The following is a 13,342-nucleotide window of genomic DNA, read 5'->3' as shown; positions in this document are numbered from 1 at the left end:
TATAACAGCCACTACATTGACATTATATTATTACATTGACATTACACTCGTAAATTAGAAAACAAAGAGTTACTTTAAAAAAGAAGATGATTACGTCCTACGGGATGTTTCTAGGTCAATCTAATCCCCCATATTACATTGGCATAACAAAGACATTACATTGGCATAACAAAGACACTACATTGGCATAACAAAGACACTACATTGGCATAACAAAGACACTACATTGGCATAACAAAGACATTACATTGGCATAACAAAGACACTACATTGGCATAACAAAGACATTACATTGGCATAACAAAGACACTACATTAGCATAACAAAGACACTACTTTGGCATAACAAAGACACTACATGGGCATAACAAAGACACTACATTGGCATAACAAAGACACTACATGGGCATAACAAAGACACTACATGGGCATAACAAAGACACTACATTGGCATAACAAAGACACTACATGGGCATAACAAAGACACTACATTGGCATAACAAAGACACTACATTGGCATAACAAAGACACTACATGGGCATAACAAAGACACTACATTGGCATAACAAAGACACTACATTGGCATAACAAAGACACTACATGGGCATAACAAAGACACTACATTGGCATAACAAAGACACTACATTAGCATAACCTATTTGCCTCTTGTTCAATACATTTTTATTACATTTATTTTGAAATAATAACAACTATGACAATAAAACTGGAAGAATTGACTCAAGAATGGACATGGACTCAACTGAGAGGAATAGCCCATAGTCTGATGGTGATATACTGTTGCTGCCCCACAGCTCTGCTGAAAAGTCACAAGGATTTATTCACGTCAAGTTTCACTGTATTTTGTCATTACCTTTTCATCCTTTGTCTCAAGCTAGTGAAATTTTCTTACTCTACATGATGCAACATTTTGACTGGCTGCAGGTCACATTCAGACAAGTTTCTACACCGACAAAGAAAGACCTTACGGCTTTCAGATAGAGGAAAACATCACAGGTGGTGTCCATCATCATATGGCCCATTTCAAAGTGGACCTTGACGTTGGAGGCACTAGTAACCGATTTGAAAGCCTGGACTTTGTTATGGAACAAGTCAAATTAACCCAAGTAAATCTTTTACTGCAAAATAGCACAAGAAATATTTTATATAATGATTATGTTTTACTGATATCAGAATGATATTACTCATAAATATTGATGAAAAAAAAATTCCAATCTAGGCAACATGTTTGCATATTTTTAAAACAAATTCCATTGTTTTGAAGGACCCTAGTGTCACATATCATCAGACGAGGTTTGTGTCAAACTTAAAGAGAACAGAAACCAAATCGTTCATTGACTACAATTTTAGAACACCGAAATATTTGGTTGTACATAACAACAACAAAAGGACAAAGTTTGGAGAGATTAAAGCTTACAGGTGTGTATGTCAAGATTTCTAGACTAAGAATGAATCTATACTCAGTCCAACGCTTTAAAGAAACGTGTGAGGACACGAAGTCACTTTTATCCAGGGGTACACATATCCAGTAAAGTTTTCATTACGTCTTCTGAGCCTGTTGTAGTGACCTCGTTTAGTTTAAGAGATTACGTCAGTTTTGTAAATAAATATATTGTGCATTGTTTTTAGCGACCGTAGTCAGACAGACGAATGCCGTTTTAGAATGCGGAGACATGGAGAACAAGATGGCCAGGGCTTAGAGAAGGTTGAGTAGTGATAGAGACGGATAAGGTAGCGGCGGATAGTGAGACAAGACGAGCATCCCATTTGTAAATAAATACATTAGTTGAAGTCTTCACAAGTCTTGATTACGTATTTCAGTTTTAATTGTAATGTCCTTTGGGTAGTTTAGACTGGTTGATGAAATATTGTTGGATTTGCACAGCACACAAGATCCTAGTCAGGACACTGCCTTCGGCAATGGCCTTTTCTTTGGGACTCAAATGTGTGTCCTGCAATCTTAGTTAGGGGTCTCCAGCTGTCTCTTACAGTTGCCATCTGTCTCCTGCTTTTCCTTTATGTCAGTGATGACGAAATGGCGCCGGAGTTCAGTTTCACAACGGTTTTGTTTGCATCATCATTTTCATAATTATTTGTCCCTTGACACTTGGCTCAACCAAAATCGCTCTTTCTCCGGTTAGCAGCTGTCCTTAGCAGGATATCAAGATGGAAGCCGGTCCATTCTTGTACGTTGTCCAGCCAGCTTTTCCTTGCACGATCCTTACTTCGTGCTCCCTGCTGTTGGCGGTTGTTGACATGTAGCACATAACTGCTGCTAGACAACTAAACGGCTGTAGGCGTATTATATTTTAACTTATAATAACTTAATAACTTCCTTATGAGCAAAACTAAAAATACATTTTATTACAATGTAGAGAAATTATACTGGAATCTAAATTTACGCTCTGGCATTCTGGTGTCTTCACGCGTACTTAAACTGCTTGCGATAGTGCCGTTTGTCTTGTATCATTCTACAATCATTTTCTTTTTTAGAAGTAACGTCTGTATTTTTTATGATAAGATTGAATAATTCATATTTCTAAAATAGCGAAAATATGTATCATTGGAAATTTTTAAAAAATATTTTTCATGCAAAACAGTAGATAATAATTGAGTCCCTAATAGAACGAAAAGACATCAGTAAAGGTTTGCTCCTTCTGTTTTACATGTGCCAGCGGGTCCAAGAAATTTGAGAATGACAGAAATAAGCAAATAAAAAAAAATTACTATTTTTTCTGTAATTTAATATCAGTGTTGTCTGTTATATGGAGCACATTATTTCTCTACTTCATCAGAGTTCAGATGAATGGAATGTCCTACAATCTTCTTCCTAAAGATATTGGAAATGAAAAAACGATACCTTGGGCAAGGCATCAGTTGGTGGTCACTAAACACAAGGACAATGAACAATGGTCAAGCTCTAACTTTGGCATGTTCGACGGTTTGAAACCTGTAGCTGACTTTACAAAGTTCTACGCTGACGATGAGAATATTGTGGACCAGGTAATTACATTGTTTTTCAAGAGCGAACTATACGATTATCTTCATTATCTTCAGACCTTGTGATCTATAGAGCAGATGATGTAAAAAGTCATCTGTTTCTGTGGCCCACGGTTAATCAGGGTGTCATGTGGCCAGCTCAACGACCAATCGCCTTTACGTTTCCCCAACTAATTTCAGAGCTGGGTGGACTCAGAAGTGCCCAAAGATCCCGAAATTACCAGGATACGAACCCGGGATTCCTGTTCGGAAGCCAAGCGCAAATGAAAAATAGTTAACCTTTACATCATCTGCCCTATAGATAGAAACGGGAACTTTACTTTAAATTTCCTGTTTACATAACTTTTGAGACTTTGACGCGTACACCAAGTGACACTATCACTGTTTATATTTATCAAACTTAAAATTATAAAATAACTCATTATACTTACTATTAGATATATTTCTTACATTCAAATTTAGATAGAGCTTTATTGTATTATTTACATTGTGTGTAGAAAGCAGATGGGCGAAATAATTTTTAAAATCTACAGACACAAAATTGGTCTAGAAATCGGTCGACATAGAAACTTTAATTAAGTAGATATTAAGTCTTAAGTTCTTAAGACTTCTTCTGACTATATGCTATCTTATTGTATCATGCATTAGTATAATTCTTGCTAGTTATTTTCAGTAAAAAAATATTTCTGTATTGATCACTAGGACCTGGTGTTGTGGATCTCAGCCGGAATGCATCACATCCCCCACACGGAAGACTTTCCCGTCACTCCAACAGTTGGGAACCATCTGAGTTTTTTTCTTCTACCTTACAACTACTTTCCCGAGTGTCCGTCCATGGGGTCACGTGACGCTATGTATATCAAACACATTGACCCACTGGATCACAGCAAAGGAGTCTTTGTCAACAGGTAGTTTTATTATGACAATACCTAGAGGTACCTCGTACCTTCTAGCTGGGCGAAGGGTGGAACCTGGACACAGATCTAGACAATGGTTCTTTCTAAGAAATTTGACAGCTGTTGTATATCGTTGGGAAACGAATACTCGTTGGCCACACTGAGAAACTTTAAGTTTAGCGTTATAATCTTTTAAAGTATAAAAAGGAATTATTTTTTTTAATTTGGCTAGAGAACTACAATATATCTTGAATGGACCATATAAATGATATTATAAAAAGTAGAGAAAAGTAAAGTTCCCCTTTGTGACTGTGTGGTTTACAGGACAGATGATGTAAAGGACATCTGTTTCTGTGTTTCGAGGGTGTCACGTGTCCAGCACAACGACCAATCGCCTTTACTTTTCCCCACTAATGTCAGTTACCCATTAGATCCCAAAATAAAAAAAAAAAACAATCTTCACCAGGATTCAAACCCCGGACCAGGGTTAGGAAGGAAAGCGCTTTACTGCTCAACCACCTTGCCTCCAGGATTATATTTAAAATATTATATTATATTATATCAAATTTTATTATATTATATTTGATATTTGTACTTTTTTCAGAAACGGTAACTCACGCGATCAATGCATCACGCCTAAAGTCACACTAGAAGAAGATCTTTCGAAAAACCCAGATCAAGTTCTTGAGACAAATAGAGAAAGTTTTATCTTATAATCTTATTCCGCCAACAAAATTGCTTTTTTTATATATATAGAGGCCTATAATTTACAGCTTTAAATCTATAAGACATTAAAATCTTATTTTTTTTTCAAATTGCATTATTCAAAATTCCAATAAACTTTGAACCATCTGAAATTCTTATTTTATTCATTGAACGAAAGAGAAAGAGGGAGAGACTAGGGGAGAGTGAGACAGAGATAGATAGATGAAAAGTCTGAACATCAAATACAGAAATTTAAAAGAGGGGGGAGAAAAAAGCGCGGAGGAGAAAGATATAATTATGAAACGAAACAAAACAAAAGAGAAAGACAAAAGAAACGAAAAAAAAAACAAAAAAGTGTATGACACACAAAGAAGTCGAGAGAGAGAGAATCATTGTTATACATTGTAAGAAGCAGCAAAAGGTAGCTTTTTTTTTTTGGAAGGGTCGAATTTTCTACATTTTGTACCAAAGTTTTGGTGGACTGGATGAGCCACGTCGCGGGCAAGATCTTGCCTGCGTACAGTATTTTGGCAACACTGCTCTAATCAAATGTGAATATTTGTTATAAATCTCACTGCTCTATTTTGTGTCGGTTTTAGTTTCGTAATGTTTTCTCCAGTTGCGGGGTCCTAAACAGAGGGTGCATATTCTATTATTGGCCTAACCAAGGTTAAATAACATTTTAGGTTTATGTTCTTATTTGATTTATAGAAATTTCTTTTTGTAAACCCTAATGTTTTGTTTGATTTTTTTTATAGTTTCATCAATATGGGGATAGATTTTTATTTATTATTACACCTAGGGTTTTTGAGTTTTGAGTCTGTCTTACTGATATACCATGAAATTATATTAGTGGTATTTATTTGTTTTAGTTTTTTTTGTTACTTTTAATAGCTGACATTTTTCTGGTTGGAAAGATATATCCTAATTTGATTTTCATTTCTGTAATTCATCTAATTCTCTTTCTAATATGTCTGTATCTTGTGTTATAATTGTGTAAAAATATATAATGGAGATGTCTTCGATTCCGAAGAATAAGAATGATTGTAGAGTGTCAAATGACTATGCAAATCCAGTTACACTGCATATCTCGTGCAGACAAAGCCTTTGTCCACTGGCTGTCAATTTAAGCTTCTATTCAGTCTTCTGCGCATGCCTTTATAATTGGCTTTCCATTAAGTCACAAATATTTGTCCCGCAGTCCTTGTGACAACTGCTTCAACTGCCTCTTTCAGATTCCATCTGCTGCCAGCTACTTTCATGTGTTTACTTTTTAAAATATTTATGTATATATACGACACTCAAGTCAGACTGGTGCGCTCCGTGGTCATGGCCACATTCTTATGCCTAATGCTTGCAACACAAATATTCTATATTGTTAAAAAAAAAGACTTCATCCCAAAGGAAGAGACTCAATACAGAATTGAAACAGCGATTTGACTCCACGATGACCCGCTAACAACTAATGTCAAGAAATGCAAACTAAAACTCTATAGCCATAACACATCTAAGTTCCTCAAGGCTCCCAAAAACCTTAAAATAGGGAAAAATACCAGGAAAAAGAAGAAGAGGCAGACATAGAAATTGAAGACAACATCCACAGAAAGAGAATATCAGACAAAAGACAGAATGTAATGAAGAAAGGTGGTCACCAGATCTTGTGTGGTGCCCCAACAGCTCAACATACTAAGGATTAGGTGAAGTTGAAGGTTGTTGTTACCCGTCGTTGACTTGTAGCACCAAACTGCTGGCACACAACTAAACCGTTAAAAGCGTAATGTAACTTAACTAATACAACTTCAAATGAGTGAATAACCTCCTGTTGAGAAAAAACTAAATAACGCTTGATTTGTAATATAATCAAAATCAAGTTAATGTGAAATCAAATAAATATACTAGACTAAAGTAATGGTATTTTTTAACAAAATCTAACTCACCACAATAACACAACCTTTTAGTCTCACGTTCTGGAGTCGTCTGTCCTAAGACCAAATGACGACAATGCCATCTATTTTGCATCATTGACAACCAATCGCTAACCTCTTCCCACCGTCACCATAGAAACACACACACACACTTACTCCATAACAGAGGTGAAAATATTAAAATATTTTGTTTATTAACCTGATAACTTTTTTTTTCATACAAAGCTAACATTGTGATAATGATTTGGTAACCCATTACATTTGGCCGCCCGCATAGGGTGGCAACAATGGACAATAGGTAACTGCGTCCCTTATCATTATTTATCATTAAACTCTTCCACACGCTTACATATACTGTACAAAAAATCCAGTTCATCAACTTTCCTTCTATAGAATTCTCTTTTGAAACCTCATCTGTTTCATATTTATCGTTAGGTTTGTTTCACAAAATTATCCTCGCCAGGTGGCTGTGAGTGCGCGAGCTTGTGTGTTTTAAACTGCTTGTCTTGGCATCGCTATCAGGTTTGTAGTAGTAGTAATGCTGAGGTCAACAAGGGTAGCCCAATGAATTGTCATTTGTTTGGACAAACAATACATCTCATCTCATCTTCATTGATATGTTCAGCCTTCGCGTCTTTCCCTTCAATGAATGGTACTGGTGCTTGTAGAGATACAGTCTCAATTACATCAGGATCATGAACTACCTCCTAATCATGATTGTTATGTACAATTCACACTCAGAATTAATCTGTTGACTCTTCTTATCTTATCTTGTAAAATACAGACGTTACTTCAAAAGAGAAGATAATCACGTCCTACACGTGTTCCTAGGTCAATCTAGTCATGCATGTTAACCAATGACTTAAATTCTACCACTACATTTAGTGATTTTACTAAAGGTGTTACTCTAATCAAATGTGTATGTCTGTTTGTTATGAATCTCACTGCTCTATTTTGTGTCTGTTCCAGTTTCTTATTATAAATCTGAACAAAATGCACACGTTACTTTAAAGACTAAAAAGATGATAACGCCCTACTTGGGTTCCATTGGTCACAAACGAGAAATAAAGTAGCTCATTATATTGGTGTCACGTTAGCTAGGTAAAGGAAAAGGCGGTAGATCGTTGTGCTGGTAACATGACAACCTCGTGAAACAATCGGCCCTTACGTCACTCCCTCTCTAGATTTCATGGCTGACATTTCTACCATCTCAAGGAATTTTTTTATTTATTCAAGAGTTCTAGTCCAATTGGTCACGAAATGTTTTCATATAGCTGATTTTCTAGAAACAATGTGACATCGAGCATCCAATGCCAGACGCCATCTAAGTGTATATCTTCTTGACGTCAATGACTTTACTGTCCATTTTTTGTTTTGTATCGCACATTTTTTCATTTGTCAGAGCCTGATGAATATTCCTCAGACGTCTGGATTTTGATCAGGTTGATAATACAACCGAGAACACAATTGTAAGGTACGAACGAGTTTTTGTACCGCTCTGTTCTTGTCTTGACTGACACAAAGTCACCCACTTCGCGACGGCTTGACGTCGTTATGATGGAGCGGGTGGCTGTTGTCTTCCAAGTTTTTTCCGATTTTTTAAAAACATTTTTGTTCAAAAAGGTCCCAGTTCTACAGTCTCAACATTTATATCAGTTTATCTCAAGAGCATCTGACTTCTGCTTCTACATTCTTCGATTTATCCCCACCATCACTGCTTTCCCCAACACTACAAGGGCGTATCCAGCGGGCGGGCAAGAGTCTTTAGTCGGAGCTGACAGCTCCTGACACTTACAATAATGCTAAATTAGTTGTAAGTAGTTGACCACAAAAACAATACAAATTGGTGCTATAAAGTTAATAAATCAGTAAATTTGGCAACGCCGTGGATACCACGCCTCTAAATAACTGGCTTACCCTCCCTTTTGCTTACTGTCGTGAATTTGCTTATTTGGATTGTCCCCCCTTAGTATTTGTTTACATTTGTTAGCCTGTGTTGTGAACCCTACTATGTGCGTAGTTGTTTGTCATTCAGTGAAATAAAGCTTGGAATGCAACATGGTATTGTTAGTATTAAGTGCAACACGTATGTTTTCCATTCGTTCTGGATACGTTACTGGCATCACCTACAATGTTAAAGTCATTGGACTGGCTCCTTGTAACCTTTCCTTTGTCTTAGGTACAACTGCTTTAACAGTAGAAAGTAAAGTTCCCTCTCAGTCCATACGAACTATAGTGCAGGTGATGCTAAGATCCTACTGGCAGCATCTGAAATAAATACTGCCCATTCGATTGCATTATAATCTCTACAAATCTCAATAATTGCTTTTGGCTTAGTTTCCGATTCCACGGAATATACATTAATGATATGTGAGACTTCGGTAATACTTAATGACCGTTGTCATTTGATAAACTCTATCAGTTTGACCTCCTGAATAAAGATGCACTAGCCACCATTTTTAAGAGCCTCAATGAAACGTTTGTTTTCAGGTACGTTTTTCTGGTGATATAAAAGTAAGGTGTAACATTTTCGTTGATAGAATCAAAAACCAAACTTTGTACGATATACAGATCGATATATTTATTGTTAATAATATTTAATATAATGTTTTAGAATGTAACCAATGCCTTTTTTTTGGCCTGTTGTAGCAAACGTTTTATTTTTTATCCACTAAGCTGTCACCCGGTGCCGCCCTCTACTGACGCCACTGCCAACATAATTCCATTCAAACACCGCGGGAATAAAATAGTTATTTTGTCTGTTTTTGTAATCGGTATCTTGAAGCTATCAAAGAAAGACATTTTACTATTGCTATTTATGTGAATGTTTCTGTTGTGTTGTTTTTATATAAGAAAAGAGTCCTTGTAATGTCAACAAATTTCCATAAGGATCAATAAAGCAGTCTTAGTCTGTTAAGAAAAGTTATATGTAGAACTTTTTGAAAATGGCTCCCAATAAAAATCTTTCTCTTTTCTCTGTCTCTCTTTCTTTTTCTCGCTATTTCTCTTTCGTCTCTCTCTCACTCTTTCGCTATCTCTTTCTCTTTAATTCTTACTCTCGCTATCTCTTTTTTTCTCTCTCTTTCTTTCTCTTTTTCTCTCTCTATGTCTTCTCTCTCTGAAAAAGAGAGAGAGAAAGAGAAAAAAAATAGGAAAAAAAAAGCGGAGAGATAGAGATACAGAAAAAGAGAAAAAAATAATAAAGAGACAGATTTAGAACAAAAGAAATGGAGAAAAAGAGAGAAACACTGAAAACAAAAAGTTCGAATAACTTTGTTTCTTTTTTATGTTTTAATGGGTATTTCAATAAGTAGAAACTATGTAATATATTAATTTTTTTTTATTAAAAACATTATTCAAAAAAGGTAACCTAGGGAAAGTAACCCGGACGCACCCTACATTTTTCTGTTCCCATATGGCGACAATATTGCGCAGTAGGTAACGGCATATCTTATTATCATTCTCTATAAAACTCTTCAAATAGTTCTGAATAACAACAATGCTATCCCGACAATGCCTGTATCTATCCATATAAGATAAAAGCTGAGCATGTCCCGAATCGATCTCCTCTTGCCTTCCTGTTCTAAGCCTTTATCTGAGCTTCTTCAAAACATGTAACATTCATTTTAAAAATTACAAAGCAGTCTGGTATTATTATATTACATTATAATTAATAGGCCCGTATATTTTGTCACCGTAGTTCTCGATTAACTTGTTTGCAATATTCTGCAGAACATGTGTTGCATTACAACAGTCCAGAGCGCAGACCACATGGCGAGACAGCCATCCTCCCAAAAAAAGTGTGCCACAGTGCAGATGGTTTAAACAAGAAACCAGCTGACGCAACCTTTGGACAATAATGAAGAGGCCTTTCATTTAATTAAGCTACTATATAAATTGGGGAGGCAGGTTTATAATTAAAACATTACATAAGCGGCAGAATAGTATTAAGTGAGTTGCATTTGGTATTTTTTTGTTCTATTTTCTAGTCACTTCAATACAAAATTAAACTAATTAGCCGATAGTTTAGTACCTCTTTATGAAATAATTCTTAACTAATACCATAATTGTTAAACTAGTCAGTTCGTTCCCGCAAATGGCTTGACATAGTGACATAGACTTTTACTGTTCATATCTACTTAAACATCATCATGGATATGGATACGTTCAGAATAAAGTTACTAAGCTACAAAAAAAAAGATATTAATTATTCTAAGAAAAAAAATGAAGATTACGTTTAGCTATTTGACATAGATAGATAGATAGATAGATAGATAGATAGATAGATAGATAGATAGATAGATAGATAGATAGATAGATTGACACACAGAAAGAAAGATAGAATGATGGATAGACAGACACACACAGACTGACTGATTGATAGATCGATTGATTAATTCTTTTATTGACAGATTGATTGTTAATATGATTGTTAGTTTTATTGTTCGATAGATAGATAGATAGATAGATAGATAGATAGATAGATAGATAGATAGATAGATAGATAGATAGATAGATAGATAGATAGATAGATAGATAGATAGATTGACACACAGAAAGAAAGATAGAATGATGGATAGACAGACACACACAGACTGACTGATTGATAGATCGATTGATTAATTCTTTTATTGACAGATTGATTGTTAATATGATTGTTAGTTTTATTGTTCGATAGATAGATAGATAGATAGATAGATAGATAGATAGATAGATAGATAGATAGATAGATAGATAGATAGATAGATATTATATTTCAGTGATATATTCTTAGGCTAATGACTAGAAATCATGACTTCTTGTTAATTGAATGTGTTGGCGTCGCTCGTTGTGCTCTTGAGTGTATTAAGCTGACAGTCTCAGAGTTCTTAGTTCGCCTTACCCTGGTGTTCCTAGACTGATCTGCATATGAGATCTTCAAATACTCTCCAACCCTGTGTTTCTCATAGCCCTTACAAAAACATTAAAAAAACATGTTTTAGACACAGATTTAAGCAATAAAAATGATTGTAATGTAAAGAAAAATGATTGATCTACTTAATTATGTTATTAGTTAAAAATCGATATCCTAGACCTAAAACTCAATTTTCTCTAGGGATACCTCCCCTTAATTGAGACAATTTCTTATGCGTCCTACCGACCCACCCTCCTTTTAGCGAAGGGGATCTGGAAGAGTGCCGTTGACCCCCATAGTTGTGTCAGATATAGCTTTAAGAATGTAATGAAAAGAAATGCAAAGACATAGAGATCTATAACGAAAACACTTATTTCAGGTTTTATTTCATTTAAGCTTGTCCGTTTTTTTTTTGGAAAATTTCGTACAGAATTCTACATTTTTTTTATGCTAGTAAAATTTCGTCCTTAATATGCTGTTAGAGATGTAGCAACTTTTCCTCAATACAGCAAAGAGGTCTGGAGGAGCGCTTTAAGCTATCCCAGCGGGTCCGCCAAGCTTTGTCTGGCATTTTGAGTTTCAGAAGTTCCATCTCCAGGAATATAAAAGAAGAAACATTTAAAAAAAAAACAAAATAAGACACTATTGAAGAGCTCTCTTGTAAACAGGGAGACTTTGATCCTATTTTTTAAAAAGTCCAAAAAAAGTCTAATAAATAATGAGGCAAAATTATTAGCTTGGGACATTCGAGGTCAATTTAGTGTAAGTACGTTTGCAATGGGAGTGATTGTTATAAGATCATATCCAGACCTTTGTTTGTTTTGTCACACAAATATCGTCAACCAAGCAAGGTACAACAATTTTTACCATTCTGATTCAAAAAGTTGAAAAGAATCACTTTAACGGGGATGTTTTGAAATGTCTTCTGCAAAAAGTTTTCGTTCCGTATTGTTTTTGACGCCTCTCACGAAAACGTTATACATTTCTGAGGCTACTTATTAGAAGATGAAACGACGCCTCTTACAATGTTTCATATTTTTAAAACATTCGTAAAAATGACATACTGCGAATATGCAACTAAGGATGGATAAAAAAAAATTTAAAAAAAAAAGGAAATTTTATAATTGTCAGCATAAATAAAAGAAACTATCAACAAATATAACTGCCCAAACAAAATAGATATATGCAGGTCGCAATTAATACCGAGCTTGTATTGTTAGGCCGTCTGAAGGCTTGACACCATAGAGTGAAGTCTGTGAACCGTCTGTGTGGGTAAGGTTTGTGTTTTACGACCTGGTGGATTGATCATTCGAAAGATGAAATGTACTCGGACAAATCATCCAAAGTTATTTATTGTTTTGGGCTTACGCCTTTTTTGGTTATTCCGAACACCATTTTGTTTGGCTACCTAACGTTACTAGTGATGTTTCACAGTGATGTCAGGACGGTTCATGTTATTACTACCATATACCGTTAGAGGTAGACCACCACAATTTATTTGTTTATTTTTTTTATTTTTTAAAGGAAACCTCAGAATTTGCGCTATTCAATTTTAGCTTTATCATCATAGGAATCCTTGGGCCTTAGGCCTCTTTTCTTTGCCTCTTTTTTGGGCTTTATGTGCCTCTTTTATATGGGCCATCTTGCCTCTTTTTGGGGCTTTATGTGCCTCTTTTATATGGGCCATCTTGCCTCTTTTGTAGGCTTTCTTTATATATATATATATTTATTTGTAAGTTCTAATAATTCACAAGTATTAAATCATAAACATTTGAAAAGTGATTAACCTAAAAAAATAATAATAGTAATAGAAATATTATTTAATATCAAAGACATAACTACCTAACCATTGAAACCACTAGAGATAGAAACATGATACAAGTATCCTCTACCCTAGAACAATCA

At 35.2% G+C, this 13,342-nt stretch overlaps 2 protein-coding genes across 2 annotated transcripts in view; both read left to right on the top strand.

Moving 5' to 3' along the window:
* LOC106051898 (putative amine oxidase [copper-containing]) overlaps nt 1–4,729 on the top strand; it is a 40,752-nt gene extending 36,023 nt beyond the window's left edge. The window contains exons 13-17 of the mRNA XM_013207113.2: nt 942–1,123; nt 1,282–1,436; nt 2,813–3,020; nt 3,720–3,925; nt 4,518–4,729. Of these exons, the coding sequence (XP_013062567.2) occupies nt 942–1,123; nt 1,282–1,436; nt 2,813–3,020; nt 3,720–3,925; nt 4,518–4,629 (863 nt within the window). The 3' untranslated portion in view covers nt 4,630–4,729. The remainder of the gene's footprint in view (nt 1–941; nt 1,124–1,281; nt 1,437–2,812; nt 3,021–3,719; nt 3,926–4,517) is intronic.
* Nucleotides 4,730–10,449: 5,720 nt separating this feature from the next.
* Nucleotides 10,450–13,342, top strand: part of LOC106051897 (putative amine oxidase [copper-containing]) — a 34,273-nt gene continuing 31,380 nt past the window's right edge. The window contains exon 1 of the mRNA XM_056004340.1: nt 10,450–10,494. The gene's annotated coding sequence lies outside the window, so the exon portion shown is untranslated. The remainder of the gene's footprint in view (nt 10,495–13,342) is intronic.

The sequence above is a fragment of the Biomphalaria glabrata genome, chromosome 11, assembly GCF_947242115.1.
Source record: "Biomphalaria glabrata chromosome 11, xgBioGlab47.1, whole genome shotgun sequence".
NCBI classification, from domain to species: Eukaryota; Metazoa; Mollusca; class Gastropoda; family Planorbidae; genus Biomphalaria; species Biomphalaria glabrata.
Note: the sequence above shows the minus strand (reverse complement) of the source record. Positions and strands in the feature narration are given on the sequence as shown.